Here is a 14,769-nt window from a genome sequence, read left to right on the forward strand (position 1 = left end):
GTATATGGCACGTATACAACCCCCCTTTATTTCCGTTCTGAGACTTGTATATCAGCTCTCAGCCCTGAAACTTTCCCTCCTTTTCGCTCGAATAAGATGAGGTTGACTCGATACTCGAGAATGCAAGGAGATGATGAAAAGGGTCCAATTTGGACTCCGCAAAACATCACATGTGAAGAAAATGGGGAAAAAAAATAAGTAATATGCATTCCCTCAAATGCCTTCTATAAATAATAAAGAAAGAGCTGCTAGACAGATTGACAATAAAAAAAAATAAAAAATGCTCAGCTTCCAATTGGCTCACAAACAAAAAGTATGTTCATTCCAAAAATATGGAAATGACTACAATATTAACAAACCACATACAAGAAACAAATCAAAATAAAACCTTGAGTCCTATTTCCCCAACATGCTTAAATTTTAACCAAACTTCATGAATATTTAAATTTGTATGATATTCTAAGGAAACAATAGGCAATTAGCTTTGGAAAGAAAAAAAAAAGAGTTTTAACACTTGAAAATTCCAAACAGTGATATATGATCGAATAAATTGCACAAGTGCAATTCAATTTGGCTCACATAACCAACTAATATACCACAATTAAAATAAAATGTAATAACCAACTAAAGCAAGCACACTTCATTATTGTTTAAGAAAGGATTCACACCGTCTTGTATTTTCGAAGAGGCGTACATGCTAAAATAAAATAAGTGCATCATAATTATATTTTATTATCAAAAGGGGGCCATTTAAAGAAACAAATACAAAATAGCAAGGAACAATCTCNTTAAGAAAGGAGTAGGATTCACACCGTTTTGTATTTTCGAAGAGGCGTACATGCTAAAATAAAATAAGTGCATCATAATTATATTTTATTATCAAAAGGGGGCCATTTAAAGAAACAAATACAAAATAGCAAGGAACAATCTCAACCAAATCGAAAGCTATACCCTCCATGACAATACAAGGTAATAAACCGAATCAAAAAGCAACACAATGCCAAGCCTTTATCAACAACGTAAGACAACAAGATATCCACAGTAAATGATCTTAATCATAGCGACTTATCATTTTCTAAAGTGGATTTAAGATTAAAGGTGTTCTAAACCAAACCTCAAAAAAAGAAAGAGGCCTGAAATTATTACAGTAAACAAAGGATTACTATAGAAACTATAGAAACATGCTGAAAATGAGAAGAAATAAACAAAATCAATAGCTAGCAACATATGATTCTTAAACAAGGAAACCATAAGCATAGACAATACCTTTTAACTAAACATGATATACATCTAATAGTGGAAAACAGATAAAATAGGCAGAGATGTGGAAGAATCAGAATATGGGTCCTATATAAAAAAAAAAAAAGAAATCTATTAAACACAAGAAAACTCTTAACACTTTTGCACGAATCTATATATGTACCGATATGGATGAAAACTAATTAAGATAAGCTTCAGAAAAATGAAAGCAATAGCAATGATATGTTCAAAACACTTAACAGAACATGAGCATGAGCACAAATAGAGAAGAAAAAAAAAAAAAAGACGCAACACAAACTTAAGACGAGCATAACAGTTTGAAAACTAAATAAAATGCAGTTTCCATGAAGAAGACTTGGAAAATAAACGAGAAGAGTAACAATTTTTAGGCTAGAAAACAGTTCCGAAATACACACTGACCACACATACCTACTTAGATCATATTCTCAAGTAACCAATTCTAAAAGATTAAACATGACAACTCTCGAAATACTTCGCAAACGAACCCAACAGTAAATAAATGGCATTTGAACCTCATAAAAACAAAATCAATAAACTCATTGATCTACTCACAATCTCCATAGATGTTTAAAGATGATTAACTCACACGAAGGATATACTTTACATTAATCAACTAAGTTAACTCCATTCGAAACCAAGCAAACATTTATCTTACGGCAACAATAAATCAAGCAAAGAACAGAGCTACTCAAGGAAGTAAACAAAACAACATTGAAATGAGCTAAAAAAATTTAAAAAAAGGTTCACCTTTTCGGGGGCAGCGAACGAGGGACCACAAACTAAAGATGCCGAGCTTCCACCACCACAAGCGTAAACCTCGAAAAATTCCGACAACCAGGGAAGGCGGGTGAAAACGAAAAGGATTGAAAAAGGTCTCCCTTGCTATTTTGATTATATTTGTTATATATTTATGTTCTTTTATGTATATTTCTCTATGTATCCTTATCAGTAGAAAAATCCCCCATCTAACAATGAATCATGAGAAAAATTTATAGGGGAAAACTAGGGTAGATTTATTGGGGAAAACGTGAGGGCAAGACGGGTAAAATCGAAATTCGAATCTCCTTGGGAGATCAGCCTCAAACGGCTGGCCATAGTACCAAATTCAACAAATTTGCAACGGATTGTTGAGGAGAGCCGTTCGATTTTGGAGCAAGGACGCTCGAGGAAGGAGATTGCTCCACCTAGCACTGCTCACGTACGGATGGTCGAGGCTAAAGAGGAAGACGACAACGAGACTCAGTTGCTTTTTCTGTCTACTGCTGTGTTCACGCCACTTGCTACTGCTATGTACTTGCTGTTTTTGAGCAGGTTTAAGAGAATTGTAGATGCCGTTTGGAATTAAGAAAGTTGGAGAATTTGTCGTTCTTGGCATTGTTGATGCCGTTCGGAGTTGCTTTTGTGATGTATGTCGGAACGTATGCTTTGTTGTTTTTGGGCTGCAGGAGGTGGGCTGGGCTGAAAATTGTTGGAATTGGAATGCTGGAAGTTGGGTTGCTGGACAGAGTGATGGAAAAATGGCCCAAGTCGATCTTGCAAAGGCTTGGAATAAATCGATTATGTTTGGCTAAGATTGTAATCGGATAATAGCCCAAATAAATTTCAATTATAACCAAATTCAATCTAATCGGTGTGTTTGGTCAAAATTTAAACAAGACGAATTATTATAAATTAATTACTGATCTTCTTACTCTTAACGAAATAAAATAGTTAACTCAAATATAAACTAAATAATTTAAAATATAAACTATTATATAACTAATTTACCAAATATTTAATTAAACAAAATCTTTCTGAGACGATTTTCGAATAATCATAAAATATACTAATTATATATATAATTATGTAAAACATATATATTATCTAAAAATTATAAAAAGTGACAAAACTATTTAAAATAACTTGCAAACTATATTATTATTATTATTATTATTATTTTAGAAATTTTAATGAAACTAATTATTTTAAATCGTTTGAAATTTAAGAAGTTCGATAATTAATTTATATTGTGGAGGTACAAAATTGGGTGTCAACACTCATATTCTCTAAAGCACATGATTAGAGATTTCAAATTGCGATTTCAAATTTTTTAAATGTAAAACTTAATTCATTAGTTTATATTTTGTTTTTTCAACATTTTGAATTTCACTAAAGAAAAGATTCATACTCGGTGTGAAGTGATCGTATGTGTCAATGTGCAAATCATATATTAGAAAATATTTAGTTACTAATATTATTAACCAGTGGATCTTTATAAAAAGAACTTGAAGATATGTGATTTATAAATATGGTGCCTATTTTTGTCTCATTCTACTTGATTTAATAAGATACCAACAAGAGTAATTTTGGTGGAGTGATAAGTACTCCCTCCGTCCCTATTTAGTTGTCCACTTTAGAAATGACACACATACTAAGGCAACAATGATTAGCATAGTGAAGTTACAATTTTGCCCTTATTAATTATGATTCCAAAATAAATTTATTCAAGATAACTAATCAATGTTGGGGAAGTTTAAATGAGGGTATAATAGGAATTTTTTTTTTGTCCTTTCTTGATTTGTCAAAATGGACAAGTAAATAGGGACATCTAAAAGAGGAAATATGGACAAGTAAATAGGGATGGAGGGAGTACTATTCTATTTTTAATCAGATGTCTTGAATTTGAATCCTCAAAGATACGAAAGACGCTTTTATTAAGGATCACTGAGAGGGTCCCCTGTGATAGGCCAGTTGAAGGAATTAAGTGGTAAGGCCCAAGGATAGTAAAAAAGAAGACAGGAGATGCTGTGAATATGAATGTTAGCCCAACACATGTCACTATTTTGAAAACAGCCCATTTAGTTGATACTTGGGCCAGCTCCTATTTAAAGGACACGTCAAACATCTCTAACATGGGGTCCTATTGGAATTTAGAACCTCAAATTTGACATGTCAACTTCCCATCATAATTTCAGCACACATATTTAGTTGAAACTTGCTTCTCCAAAATAACTCTTGAAAACTAATTTTCAAAAACAAAAAACTACTAGTTATTTAATAAAAGAATTTATAACAACACGCTTGGGAACATGATTTCTGACTTAACAACAGTAGATTTCAAGTACAATAGCTTATATTTAGAGTTGCATACAAATTTTCGTGATAACATTTAATTGTGTGCACTACATTATGGCCCATGAAACTTTAACTCTTGTGTGGAGACTACTTTGCAGAAAAGCTCTGACATTTATCTTTTTTGTTTTTTAGCAGCTTTGTACACCACACCCAAAGACACCTCCATGCGCACTATCGATAAGGATTGTGATTATGTAATAAATATTTTTTTATTTTTAATTAGACGTTTAAGTATTGAGTTGTTTTTGTTAAAGAGTCATGAGATTTTTCAGTCCGAATCTTAAATTTACTCGGTTTAATATGGATACCAAATACCAATAGAAAAAAAAACTAGTATCAATTGTAAGTTCGATATCTCATGTTTAATGTTCAAGACTATAAGGTTAATTTCTTCTTTTTATTTTTTATAATTTGTGTCGAGTTAAAATCAGACAAATAAATTAAAGGTCGAAGAGTACGTAATGTGGGTATATATTGGCTGAACCTCTACTTGTGTGCAATGGTTTTACTAGGACTTTTTTATTGGGTGGGTGTGGGGAAGGAGTGGAGTTTCTTATTGACAATCAGATAGTAGCTTTTTAAATTTATTTCCATTTAAAATAAAGATGGTCATAAGCAATGATTTGAGTGTGTTTAGAGCCTTGACTACAGTATTAAGTTGGTATTCGTGCTAATAAATAGTAGTATATTACAATGAACAAATATACTACAATTCTTAATTGTGACCTGATGGCAGAGAATGCAATAATAAAATATTTGTAGTTTGGTGTGAGGTATGAGGTACAATAATATTGAAATAAAATATATGATTATTTTATTTTATGTTTGGTTAGAGGTATTAGATAATTATTGACTATTTATATCATACTAATAGGATAAATTATTTCATATACATGATAGGATAATTTATGCTGAGATAACTTATCCAAAATAATTAATTTGAGAATAAAAGTCAAGACAAGACCAGAAACAAAATAATATTTGGTTAATTATCAAACGAATCTAGTTCCCTTTATAAAATATTATAAAGCCCAGACAGCTTTTGTATACACTGCCCAAGTTATACCTTTTGAGTCTTTTTACACTAATCACAGTTTCCATTATTTGATTAGTTTGTTAATTAGACTTCTTCCATATTAATGTGTTAAATAAGTTTTCTTATCGGTTGATCATTCGAAAAACAAAGAAAATAATAAAACAAAGCAAATATATATTATAAGTATTTTTATTTTATTTTACTTATTTATTGCAAATATAATATAGATCCCGTGACCAACCAAACATGATCAATTCATTAATTCATTTAGCTCTTTATCTTGTAGTACAGCTTTGTCCCGTTGATTACTTACTTGTCTTGTTTCCATAATAATTTGCATACATACAATTTATGGGACCCTATTTGTATCAAAGTTAATAAAATAACAAGGTTCTGCTTTGACTCTTTTTTTACCTTTTAAATTTAGTACTTTACCAGCTTATTTGTTGTTTTTATTAAAAATATATTGATTTAAAATAATTGACATTTTAGACATCGAGAGATAATTGTGTCCATTTTTTCATTTTTTCTCTTAATAATAATTGTAACACGAACTAAAGTAACATAGAAAATTCAAGTGAAGAGCACATATAATATTATACATACTATGATATATAATGTTATTGCTTAGATTACTTTTTTTTTATTAAATAGTAATTAAAGAAATAATATCTCTAATTATTTAAAATAATAAATTAGAGTATGCTAATTAGAACACATTATTTCTTATACAGCATAAAAAATAAAAATATAACTAAGTAAAATAATCCAAAGAGCATTACATAAGTTGGGGCATTGACAGCTCATATATTTCTAAAAAATCAATGCCGTCGAACTCACTGTTATTTTCATGAAAAACTTTAACTCATTATATATGCGATAGCAATTTCCTTTTTATCCTTTTCAAAGGTTGATGTAAACCCTTCGAAGTGGGGTTAATTCATGGGCATATTTAAATAAAAAATAAAGGTGAAATATATATATATACCTATAATAATTAACCAGTCATGCGTTTAGAAATAGATTCAAAATTAAAATTTTATAAGTTCAGAAGTATCGAATTGAGATGAGTACCCTCCCTCTGCACTTCGATTTATTAATTTGGTACAAATATTATATAGAAGTAAATTTTTACCGGCCTAATTTAATGAGGATACGAAAAAAGGACCAAAAGAAGAATAGTGGTACTATTGAAAAAGACAAGTAATTAAATAAAGTTATACTCCCTCCGTCCCTTTTTAGTTGTCCACTTTAGAAATGACACACAGATTAAGACAACAATGATTAGCACAGTAAAGTTACAATTTTACCCTTATGACAACTTTTCACTTCAAAATTACAACCACTTATTTGAATTCAAGTGAAATAAATTGGAGGGAAACAACATACACTTTTACAATTTTCAAGAAGTGTAAATAAGGGTATAATAGAAAAAAATTTGTTGTCCTTTCTTGATTTGTCAAAATGGACAACTAAATAGGGACAACTAAAAAAGGAAATATGGACAAGTAAATAGGGACGGAGGGAGTAGAATTAAGGAATGTGGAGTTGCAGATGAAGTGGACAAAAGAGCTGCATGCCTCGCGAGAAACTCCAATCGTTCGAGTTCATAAGGACCATGTGATCTGTTTCCTTTATTCATGTCATGTCATATTCTAAGCGTAATGTAAATTAGTCATAGTTCAAATACGAAATTCATAAAAATATGAATATCTGAAAGTTATAGTCCAAGGATATATAATATAGAATAGGCATAGTTTAAATATGAAACTAATAGAAATCTACTAGTAGTTTAGGTGATTTTTTATTATTTTTTTCTAATTTTATTTTATGGTGCGATATAAAGTCCATTCATCTTGATATCGATATTCTAGGGAATTAATGGTTCTTCCTTAATTGGATAATCAAGTCCAAAAATTTATCTAACAACTCAATGTTTGATTAATAATATGATTACTTATTTCATTATACGTAATAATTAATACCACAAGAAGTAGGGTAACAAGCGATTAACTCTAAAAAAGAATGATGATGAATTGATGTTTAATAGGAGTATATGTAATTAGTAATTACTATCAAACAAGTCTTAATCAAACATTCTGATATTTATTTGGCTTTTATACGTGCAAGAAAAAGATAAGAGATGATGTAACTTTTTTGTTGTTGTCAAGTTGTATATATTTATTGTTGATTTAAATTATTTATTAAAATAACAATTATCTGAATCAACTATTTTTAATAAGCACGATAACTATAATGAATCGCTAAAACATACTATCCGTTGATAAGGATTTGACAGTAGTACTCCTCGTAATCATGATTACCTTGGGTTAAAATCCAATAATTAATTATGAGATCAACCCACCACTACTAATGCTTTTTGAGTAAACAATAGTATTATCTTCCGACCTAAAACAAAAAGCCCTAATTAATTAATTAACATATGTTGTACTATGCATGTACTTAAAGAGACGAAATTCATTACAATCACTTTATACATTACGTACTTAAATAAATGCCAACAAAAATTAAGGTGAAATCAATTTGACTGTTACTATACATTAAGCGATACTTAGATTGAATATTCATAATTATTTGAGCGTAGTTATTATGGTATATTCTATCAACTTTAAGATATAATAAAAGCTTATATACTTTTAATTAATGCGTAATCTTAGATTAAATTATATTTATTCCTCGTTTTCTTTGAACAAGAGATATTATATATAATGTAATGTTGGTATGTACGCAAATAAGCAACTGTATCTGCATTATATTCAAGAGACAGGCAACATGCTATGATTCTTGGCATGTCCAAGAATTATTTGTAAATCATAACAAAACTAGAATAATTTATATATTTGATATATATAACTATACTACTGTACATTTTTTTTTATGAGTCACTATCATCATCATTCTAGAGATTTAGGCCTCAAGAAAATATATCAAACAAACTTTATCCAACCACTCATACCCTACACCATTGCCTCATTAGTCCAAAACCTCATCCTTATTCTTCTAACACAATCTTTATTAGATTAATTAGTTAAGGATGAAGTTAGAAGTTGATGTATAAATTCAATTTAATTAACTTGATGTTAAATTTTTTTATCAAATATAGAATTCAATAAGTAACATTAATACAATTTAGATCTCGTAAAGTTTGATATATCTATACCACCGTAAAAACAGAAATACATAATCAATTGCCTATCAATAAAGCCACCAAACTTCCATTTTTTTCTTCCCTCATTTCCACTTTTTTATTTTTCTATTCCAAAAGCACTGAACTTCACATTTCCCTCATTCTCAAAGCAATGTCCCTCTACGTCTACTTCTTCTTCGCTCTACTTTTCTTGGGTTATCCACCCGAATTACTCTCCATGCCGGTTTTACCCGAACCCGACCCATTTGAGGTCCGTTCTCAAACATTCTTACCTTCCTCTGCACCGCCGGCCACAATTCCTGCTTTCCCGGAGCAGTCGAACGTCGCCGGTTGCCCATTGGATCTACCGGAAGACCTCTACCACAGCGTTAAATCAGCTTGTGGGTCCCACGGATATTCGGGTCAAGTACACCAGACCCGTTGTTGCCCTGTTCTAGCTGCCTGGCTCTACTCGGCTTACTCTAGAACGGCACTACACAGAGCTGTTACGAAACTTCCACAGTCGACTTCCGTTGATATGCCGGTGCTCCCTGACGATTCGGAGACGTGTGTGGACTCTATTGAAAAGGCATTGGGAAACAGAGGAATTGAATTGGTGAAGCCAAACAAGACTTGTGATGTATTTTATTGTTATTGTGGAATTAGGCTTCATCCACTCAGATGCCCAGAAGCATTCTCTGTGGATTCGAAAGGGAAATTGGTAGGTGATAAAAGCGTGAAGAGATTGGAAAGAGATTGTTTGAGCAATAATGGGTATACTGGTCTTGCTGGTTGCTCCAAGTGCTTGAACAGTCTTTATCTGGTAAGTTAACAGTCTTAATAACTTATTATGCATAATGTGGGTCTCAATTCTGAAATATAGAGAAATTGGGAAAGTTATCTGCTTTTGCTTTTATAAATTAAGTTTACATTAGGGGAAATAGTGGTATAGATAGATAAAGAAGAGAAGAGAAAGTATGAACTTTGGGGGGTTTTAGTTTCGTATTCTCCATTAAAGAATGATCAAATAGTAACCAAAATGGGTTGAGGTGGGATGGTTGGATTCCTCCCATTAACAAGAGGTCTCGTTTTGAGTTTGGAAATGAAAAAAGTCCTGTTGGGAGCGCCTCTCCATAAATGGGCCATGTAATCAGGATTTAGTCGAGCTCCAATATCGGACATCAAGTGGGAAATCAAATAGGAGCCAGAACTACCACGCGCTTACCTATCCAGTGATATTGATGAAGATAATGCATGGCGCCTGTAAACTATGACCAAATTTTTTATTTCTTTATTAAAAAAAAAAAATGAGGGTAGGGAAGGAAAAATAGGCGAGCAGATTACAAGATGGGAATCGAACTCTCAGATAGCCAACCAACTGAGCTACTAAGATTCTCCAAAAGTTTGTTCAAATAACATCTCTGTTTTGTTCAAATGACCCCTGTTCGCTATATGATCGTCTCTGTAATTTTGGAGTAATGTTTGGCAGTTGCAAAGGCTTAATTCTGCTTAGCAGAAATGACACCTAATTTGTAGAGTTAGGTGAACATTTTTCTGTAACAAATGGGGTACAGAAGAAGTCAAATACTTTAGCTTATGTCTATATGGTGTCATCTTCTTCTATCGCCAATTAGTCTTTCTGCAGACCTGCATATAATAGATAAATTTGTCTGTAAAAAGATAGTAGATCCTCGTTTCAAGAAGAAAAGCTATCGAAAATCATGTTTAATTCAGCACTGATACAATTGAAGTGTCTATGCTAGGCTTGAGCATAGGCAACCACAACATTTGAGGGCTTGGGATTAGTAGCATGCATATCAGTAGGTAAATTATCCACCAGTTTGTCTAGGGTAAATCATATTATTCAACTAGAGTGAAATAAGGTATTGATCTCATACAGCAGGAAAACTAAATGAGACTATACGAGTATCTGCAAATGGAAACTCCTCCATATTGGTTGTTTTATTATGGTCTACTTGTGTGGTATTCTTCTCTAAATTGATTTCTTAGTTCTTCTTTTTCGAAAAGAGGAGTCAATCACAATTCTCATTGGAATTCTTGGAGCCTGTTGGACTGCATCTACTGGAAAAAAAAACCTTTAGATAGTGTCTAAGGACCTTTGGCTAGATCCTTTATTGTAGTGCAGCCTCTGCCCTCCGGCTGATGGGGTGGGGGGACATCGCTTTACGCTCTCTCTCTTCTATTCGAGGGTGTAATTCAAATCTCATGACACCACCTCTCATTAGGGTGTCCGTTGTCAGCTATATTTCCTGTAATTTGAGCTGCTTTATCTCAAGTTACTTTTATCATTGGTTCTAATTGTAGATTTCTTAAGTCTTGGATGATGATAATTTATATTTTGGCGCAGTGGAGCAAACTCATAATAATATTACATTGTGTTGCATTTTACATGCAAGAATAGATCTGTTTATTAGTTAAATGAATTTTGTACTTGGGAATCATGTGAAAGTAAGAAATTTCGCCAATGACTAAAAGCATGTTGTATAAGGTACAAACTTGTTTCAGATTTATCCGCAGAAAGTTATCTTTTTTTTCTCTAATGCGTCGTGGCACATTGCAGCTTAGTGAGGCCAGAGTCGGAAACCAGAGCAGGTTAGAGGATAGGACTAGGAAAATGCGCAGCAGGGATTGCCAATTGATGGGTCTAACATGGCTTCTCAACAAAAATCGATCCACTTACATTCACACAGTTTCTTCTGTTTTAAGGGCTCTAATGTTGACGGAAGGCAGTTCAGATCCTCAGTCATGCACCCTTAACAGTGATGGTATGCCTCTTGCAGTAGACTCCTCGGAGATCAACGATGAATCTGCTGCAGTTGCTATTCAAGCATCACTTTATCCGTATATCCTACCTCTAGTTTTAGTGTACATAAACTCTGTGGCATTGCTCTTCAAATATTAGTTAATCTCCAGCAGTTGAACCTTGTACTAAAAAAATGTAGTTGTTGTTCAAATGCCACGTAGGGCAAATTCAGTCCTCTGTATTCGTTCATTCAGGCTAGTGATATTGTAATTTTTCTGGTTGTGTAACGACTGTTCAGCAAATGAATGAAGCTATGGCTGTTCATGAATCAATTGTAGTACTGAAAATTTAGGTTATGTATTTTTGAAAAATCTATTTAACAAGTACAAATAATACTTTTAGAACTCAATAAATCAAATAGATTCTTATCAAATTTCAAATTTGAATACATAAAATTCGAATCTTGAATTCGCTCACCAAATATACAAGCCTCTACTCCATATGTAATGTAGACTGTCGAATTGCCTCATATCCCGTTGTGAAACAATAACAACCTAGCCTTTTCAGTCTGAAGAAAATTGTTGGGACTTTTTTTTTTTCTCTTCAAGAAAAATTAAAAGGGTAATAGTGGAAAGTAGCCTTTAATTTATGTTCTTAAATATTTTTCTGAAGGAGTGTGTTATACCTTAGCAATTCACTTAATATGGACTAGAGGGAGTATAAGCTAAGTCCTTACTTCATAAATATGTTAAGTCTGTACTCTCTTTGATCACTTTTTACTTATTTCTCCGTTCATTTTTACTTATCACAAAGTCAAACTGCATAAACTTTGACTAGCATTTTTAAATGCACTTGTTCATCATTTATATATATATATATATATATATATATTAATATGAGAAGGATTGTAAACTTGTAGTTGTATAGTTATCAAAAAATGTACTACATTAATTTAAATATTGAATTAATCTATTCAATTTAACTTCTAAAATTAGTCAAACTAACTCTGATAAAATAGAATGTGAAAAGTAAAAATGAACGGTTATGAGTAGTTCTTATGGGTTTAAGTTATACGAATGAACTAGGCCACTCGAATTGTAATCTCCCAGTACTTAAAATCAAACTATATACATTGAATGCACAGAAAAAGAGAATCAAAGCAGTACTCTTTTTTGCGAAAGGAGTTAAATAGGGATGTTAACGTTCACTTTAATGAGGGAATCCTTGCATACTTTATGTATAATATTATTAGTAGTAAGAAGTACGGGGATTCTAGGGAAACAACAAAACCAAAAAAAGAAGAAAGTAAGCATATATGCATGTAAAACATGGAGGCAACTCCATTAAATATGGCCTTTCAATTCTCTCATCTCCTTATATTAAAGCACACGGAATTACTCACTTTTTAGCTGTTGCTTCCATTTCTATTGTCTTTCAATATGTAACTGATGACAGATTTTCCTCCTACTAACAACTAAAACCACGTGTCTACATTTTACAAGAAATTATAATTGCATTTTAGTTTAATAACTCGACACGTGTTGCCTTGTCTTTCTATTAACCTATGCATGTTCAAAACGTACGTAGGTAACCATTTTTGTCTATATAAATAAAACCCCAATACATTTAATTTGAAACAAAAAACAAACAAACATAATAATGGGTGGAAAAGTTGATCCTCTTGTGGTTGGAAGAGTGATTGGTGATGTAGTTGACATGTTTGTGCCTAGTGTAACTATGTCTGTCCATTATGCTAACAAACATGTCACTAATGGTTGTGATATCAAACCATCTATTGCTATTGAACCTCCTAAAATCACCATCGGTGGACACCCTCATGAATTTTACACTCTGGTAATTAATCGTTTATTTATAGTAACTATAACTGTCAGTGTATATAAGTTAAATTCTAATGCATGTATGCATGGTGTGTATATATAGGTTATGACGGACCCTGATGCTCCAAGTCCTAGTGAACCAACTATGAGAGAGTGGGTGCATTGGTAAGTATTTATCCTATCATTCTAAGCAAATAAAATTAAAACATATTATCATGCTTTTATAAATAAATAAAAATTACTTTGTTGATTATTTTATTTATTTTTCTGTTTACATGTTTAATTACATCAATCATATATATGTAGACATTGTTGGCTTTGTTTCAGGATTGTGACAGACATACCTGGGTGCAGCAACGTTGCTAGAGGTAAATGTCTTTAATTATTATATATTAATTTCATAGGTACATTGAAATGTCTATAATGTTTAACACTACTATAAAAAAAACATGAAATTAGTTACAAAATTTGTCGGTAATCCCAAGTAATGTTCTAGTTGAATTTTCTTATCATCTCTTGTTAAATGAAATTTTATTGTTTAACGATAAAATTTTATCTGTTGTTAATTTCTAATAGCGTAGATCTCATGGAAATATAAATCATTAATGATCATCACTTCTTTACATAAAAGAGGATCGAGATGAAGAAAACTTATGATGAAGAAGAAGAGAACAAAAATATCGAAAGAATATATTTCCTTTTTTTTGTCTAAATTGTCATATAAGTACCTTCTAGATCAGGAAGTACAGCTGGAGTTAGCCTAGTAAGCATTTTTCATGCCACTTGTCATCTCCATATTCTCTTGATAAATAAATGAGCGAACCCTTCTGTGTCATGAAAAATAAATAAAATGTATTTTATGCGTCTCAGTTTGTATGATATTGTTCAAACTTTAAGAGTGCGATAGTTTAATTTGATATGGACCACCTCTTGGCAGTAATATAAATCTCCCCCGCCCATATCTCTCACTTCCCTTTTTGCCGTGAACAAATAAATCGAAATTTAGATACATTGATTAGTTAATTAGGACTCCAGCAAGTACCATCGATGATTAACGTAAAATATGGGTAATATATAAATTGCAGGTAAGGAGGTACTGGGGTATGTTGGGCCACGTCCACCAGTTGGGATACACAGGCACATACTGGTACTGTTCCGACAGAATGCGCCTATGCAGGGAATTTTGCAGCCACCGGTAGCAAGGGCTCATTTCTGTACTCGGGTGTTCGCACATCAACTTGATCTTGGCACACCAGTTGCAACTGTTTATTTCAATGCTCACAAGGAACCAGCAAATCATAAGCGCTAAGTGAGCATCGCGCTAAGTGAGCGATGCTGGACTATATATATATATATATATTATATCATGTGTGAATATCGTTAATTAATACTACTGTCGGTGAATTTTAATTTGTGTGTTTTGTGTTTGGCACTTATTATTTAGCCAATCACTCTTTAAGTTTGAAATGTTAAATGTATGATCTTTTGTACATAGAATTTATGTTTGCTAGCTGTTTGGTCGATGTATTATTATGACTTAACTATATATATATTGACGTGTTTAAGTACGTTGTCCTATTATATTCTT

The 14,769-nt window shown here is 32.1% G+C and overlaps 2 protein-coding genes across 2 annotated transcripts; both read left to right on the forward strand.

Annotated features, from left to right (window-relative positions):
* The first annotated feature begins 8,681 nt into the window (after positions 1-8,681).
* LOC125860204 (uncharacterized GPI-anchored protein At4g28100) lies at positions 8,682-11,675 on the forward strand. Its single transcript, XM_049540115.1, has 2 exons — positions 8,682-9,402; positions 11,161-11,675. The coding sequence occupies exons 1-2, from the start codon at positions 8,752-8,754 to the stop codon at positions 11,500-11,502; spliced, it is 993 nt and encodes a 330-aa protein (XP_049396072.1). The 5' UTR covers positions 8,682-8,751; the 3' UTR covers positions 11,503-11,675.
* A 1,292-nt stretch (positions 11,676-12,967) lies between these two features.
* LOC125859945 (protein MOTHER of FT and TFL1) lies at positions 12,968-14,769 on the forward strand. Its single transcript, XM_049539800.1, has 4 exons — positions 12,968-13,197; positions 13,285-13,346; positions 13,509-13,549; positions 14,267-14,769. The coding sequence occupies exons 1-4, from the start codon at positions 13,003-13,005 to the stop codon at positions 14,488-14,490; spliced, it is 522 nt and encodes a 173-aa protein (XP_049395757.1). The 5' UTR covers positions 12,968-13,002; the 3' UTR covers positions 14,491-14,769.

Source organism: Solanum stenotomum, chromosome 3, assembly GCF_019186545.1.
Source record: "Solanum stenotomum isolate F172 chromosome 3, ASM1918654v1, whole genome shotgun sequence".
NCBI classification, from domain to species: Eukaryota; Viridiplantae; Streptophyta; class Magnoliopsida; order Solanales; family Solanaceae; genus Solanum; species Solanum stenotomum.

What these genes read in the sequence shown, in the direction of transcription:
- LOC125860204 (XM_049540115.1), top strand. Translation starts at nt 8,752, where the DNA reads ATGTCCCTCTACGTCTACTTCTTCTTCGCTCTACTTTTCTTGGGTTAT. An exon ending in GCTTGAACAGTCTTTATCTG is followed by an intron (nt 9,403 to 11,160) that starts GTAAGTTAACAG and finishes GGCACATTGCAG; the next exon opens with CTTAGTGAGGCCAGAGTCGG.
- LOC125859945 (XM_049539800.1), top strand. Translation starts at nt 13,003, where the DNA reads ATGGGTGGAAAAGTTGATCCTCTTGTGGTTGGAAGAGTGATTGGTGAT. An exon ending in ATGAGAGAGTGGGTGCATTG is followed by an intron (nt 13,347 to 13,508) that starts GTAAGTATTTAT and finishes GCTTTGTTTCAG; the next exon opens with GATTGTGACAGACATACCTG. An exon ending in GTGCAGCAACGTTGCTAGAG is followed by an intron (nt 13,550 to 14,266) that starts GTAAATGTCTTT and finishes TATAAATTGCAG; the next exon opens with GTAAGGAGGTACTGGGGTAT.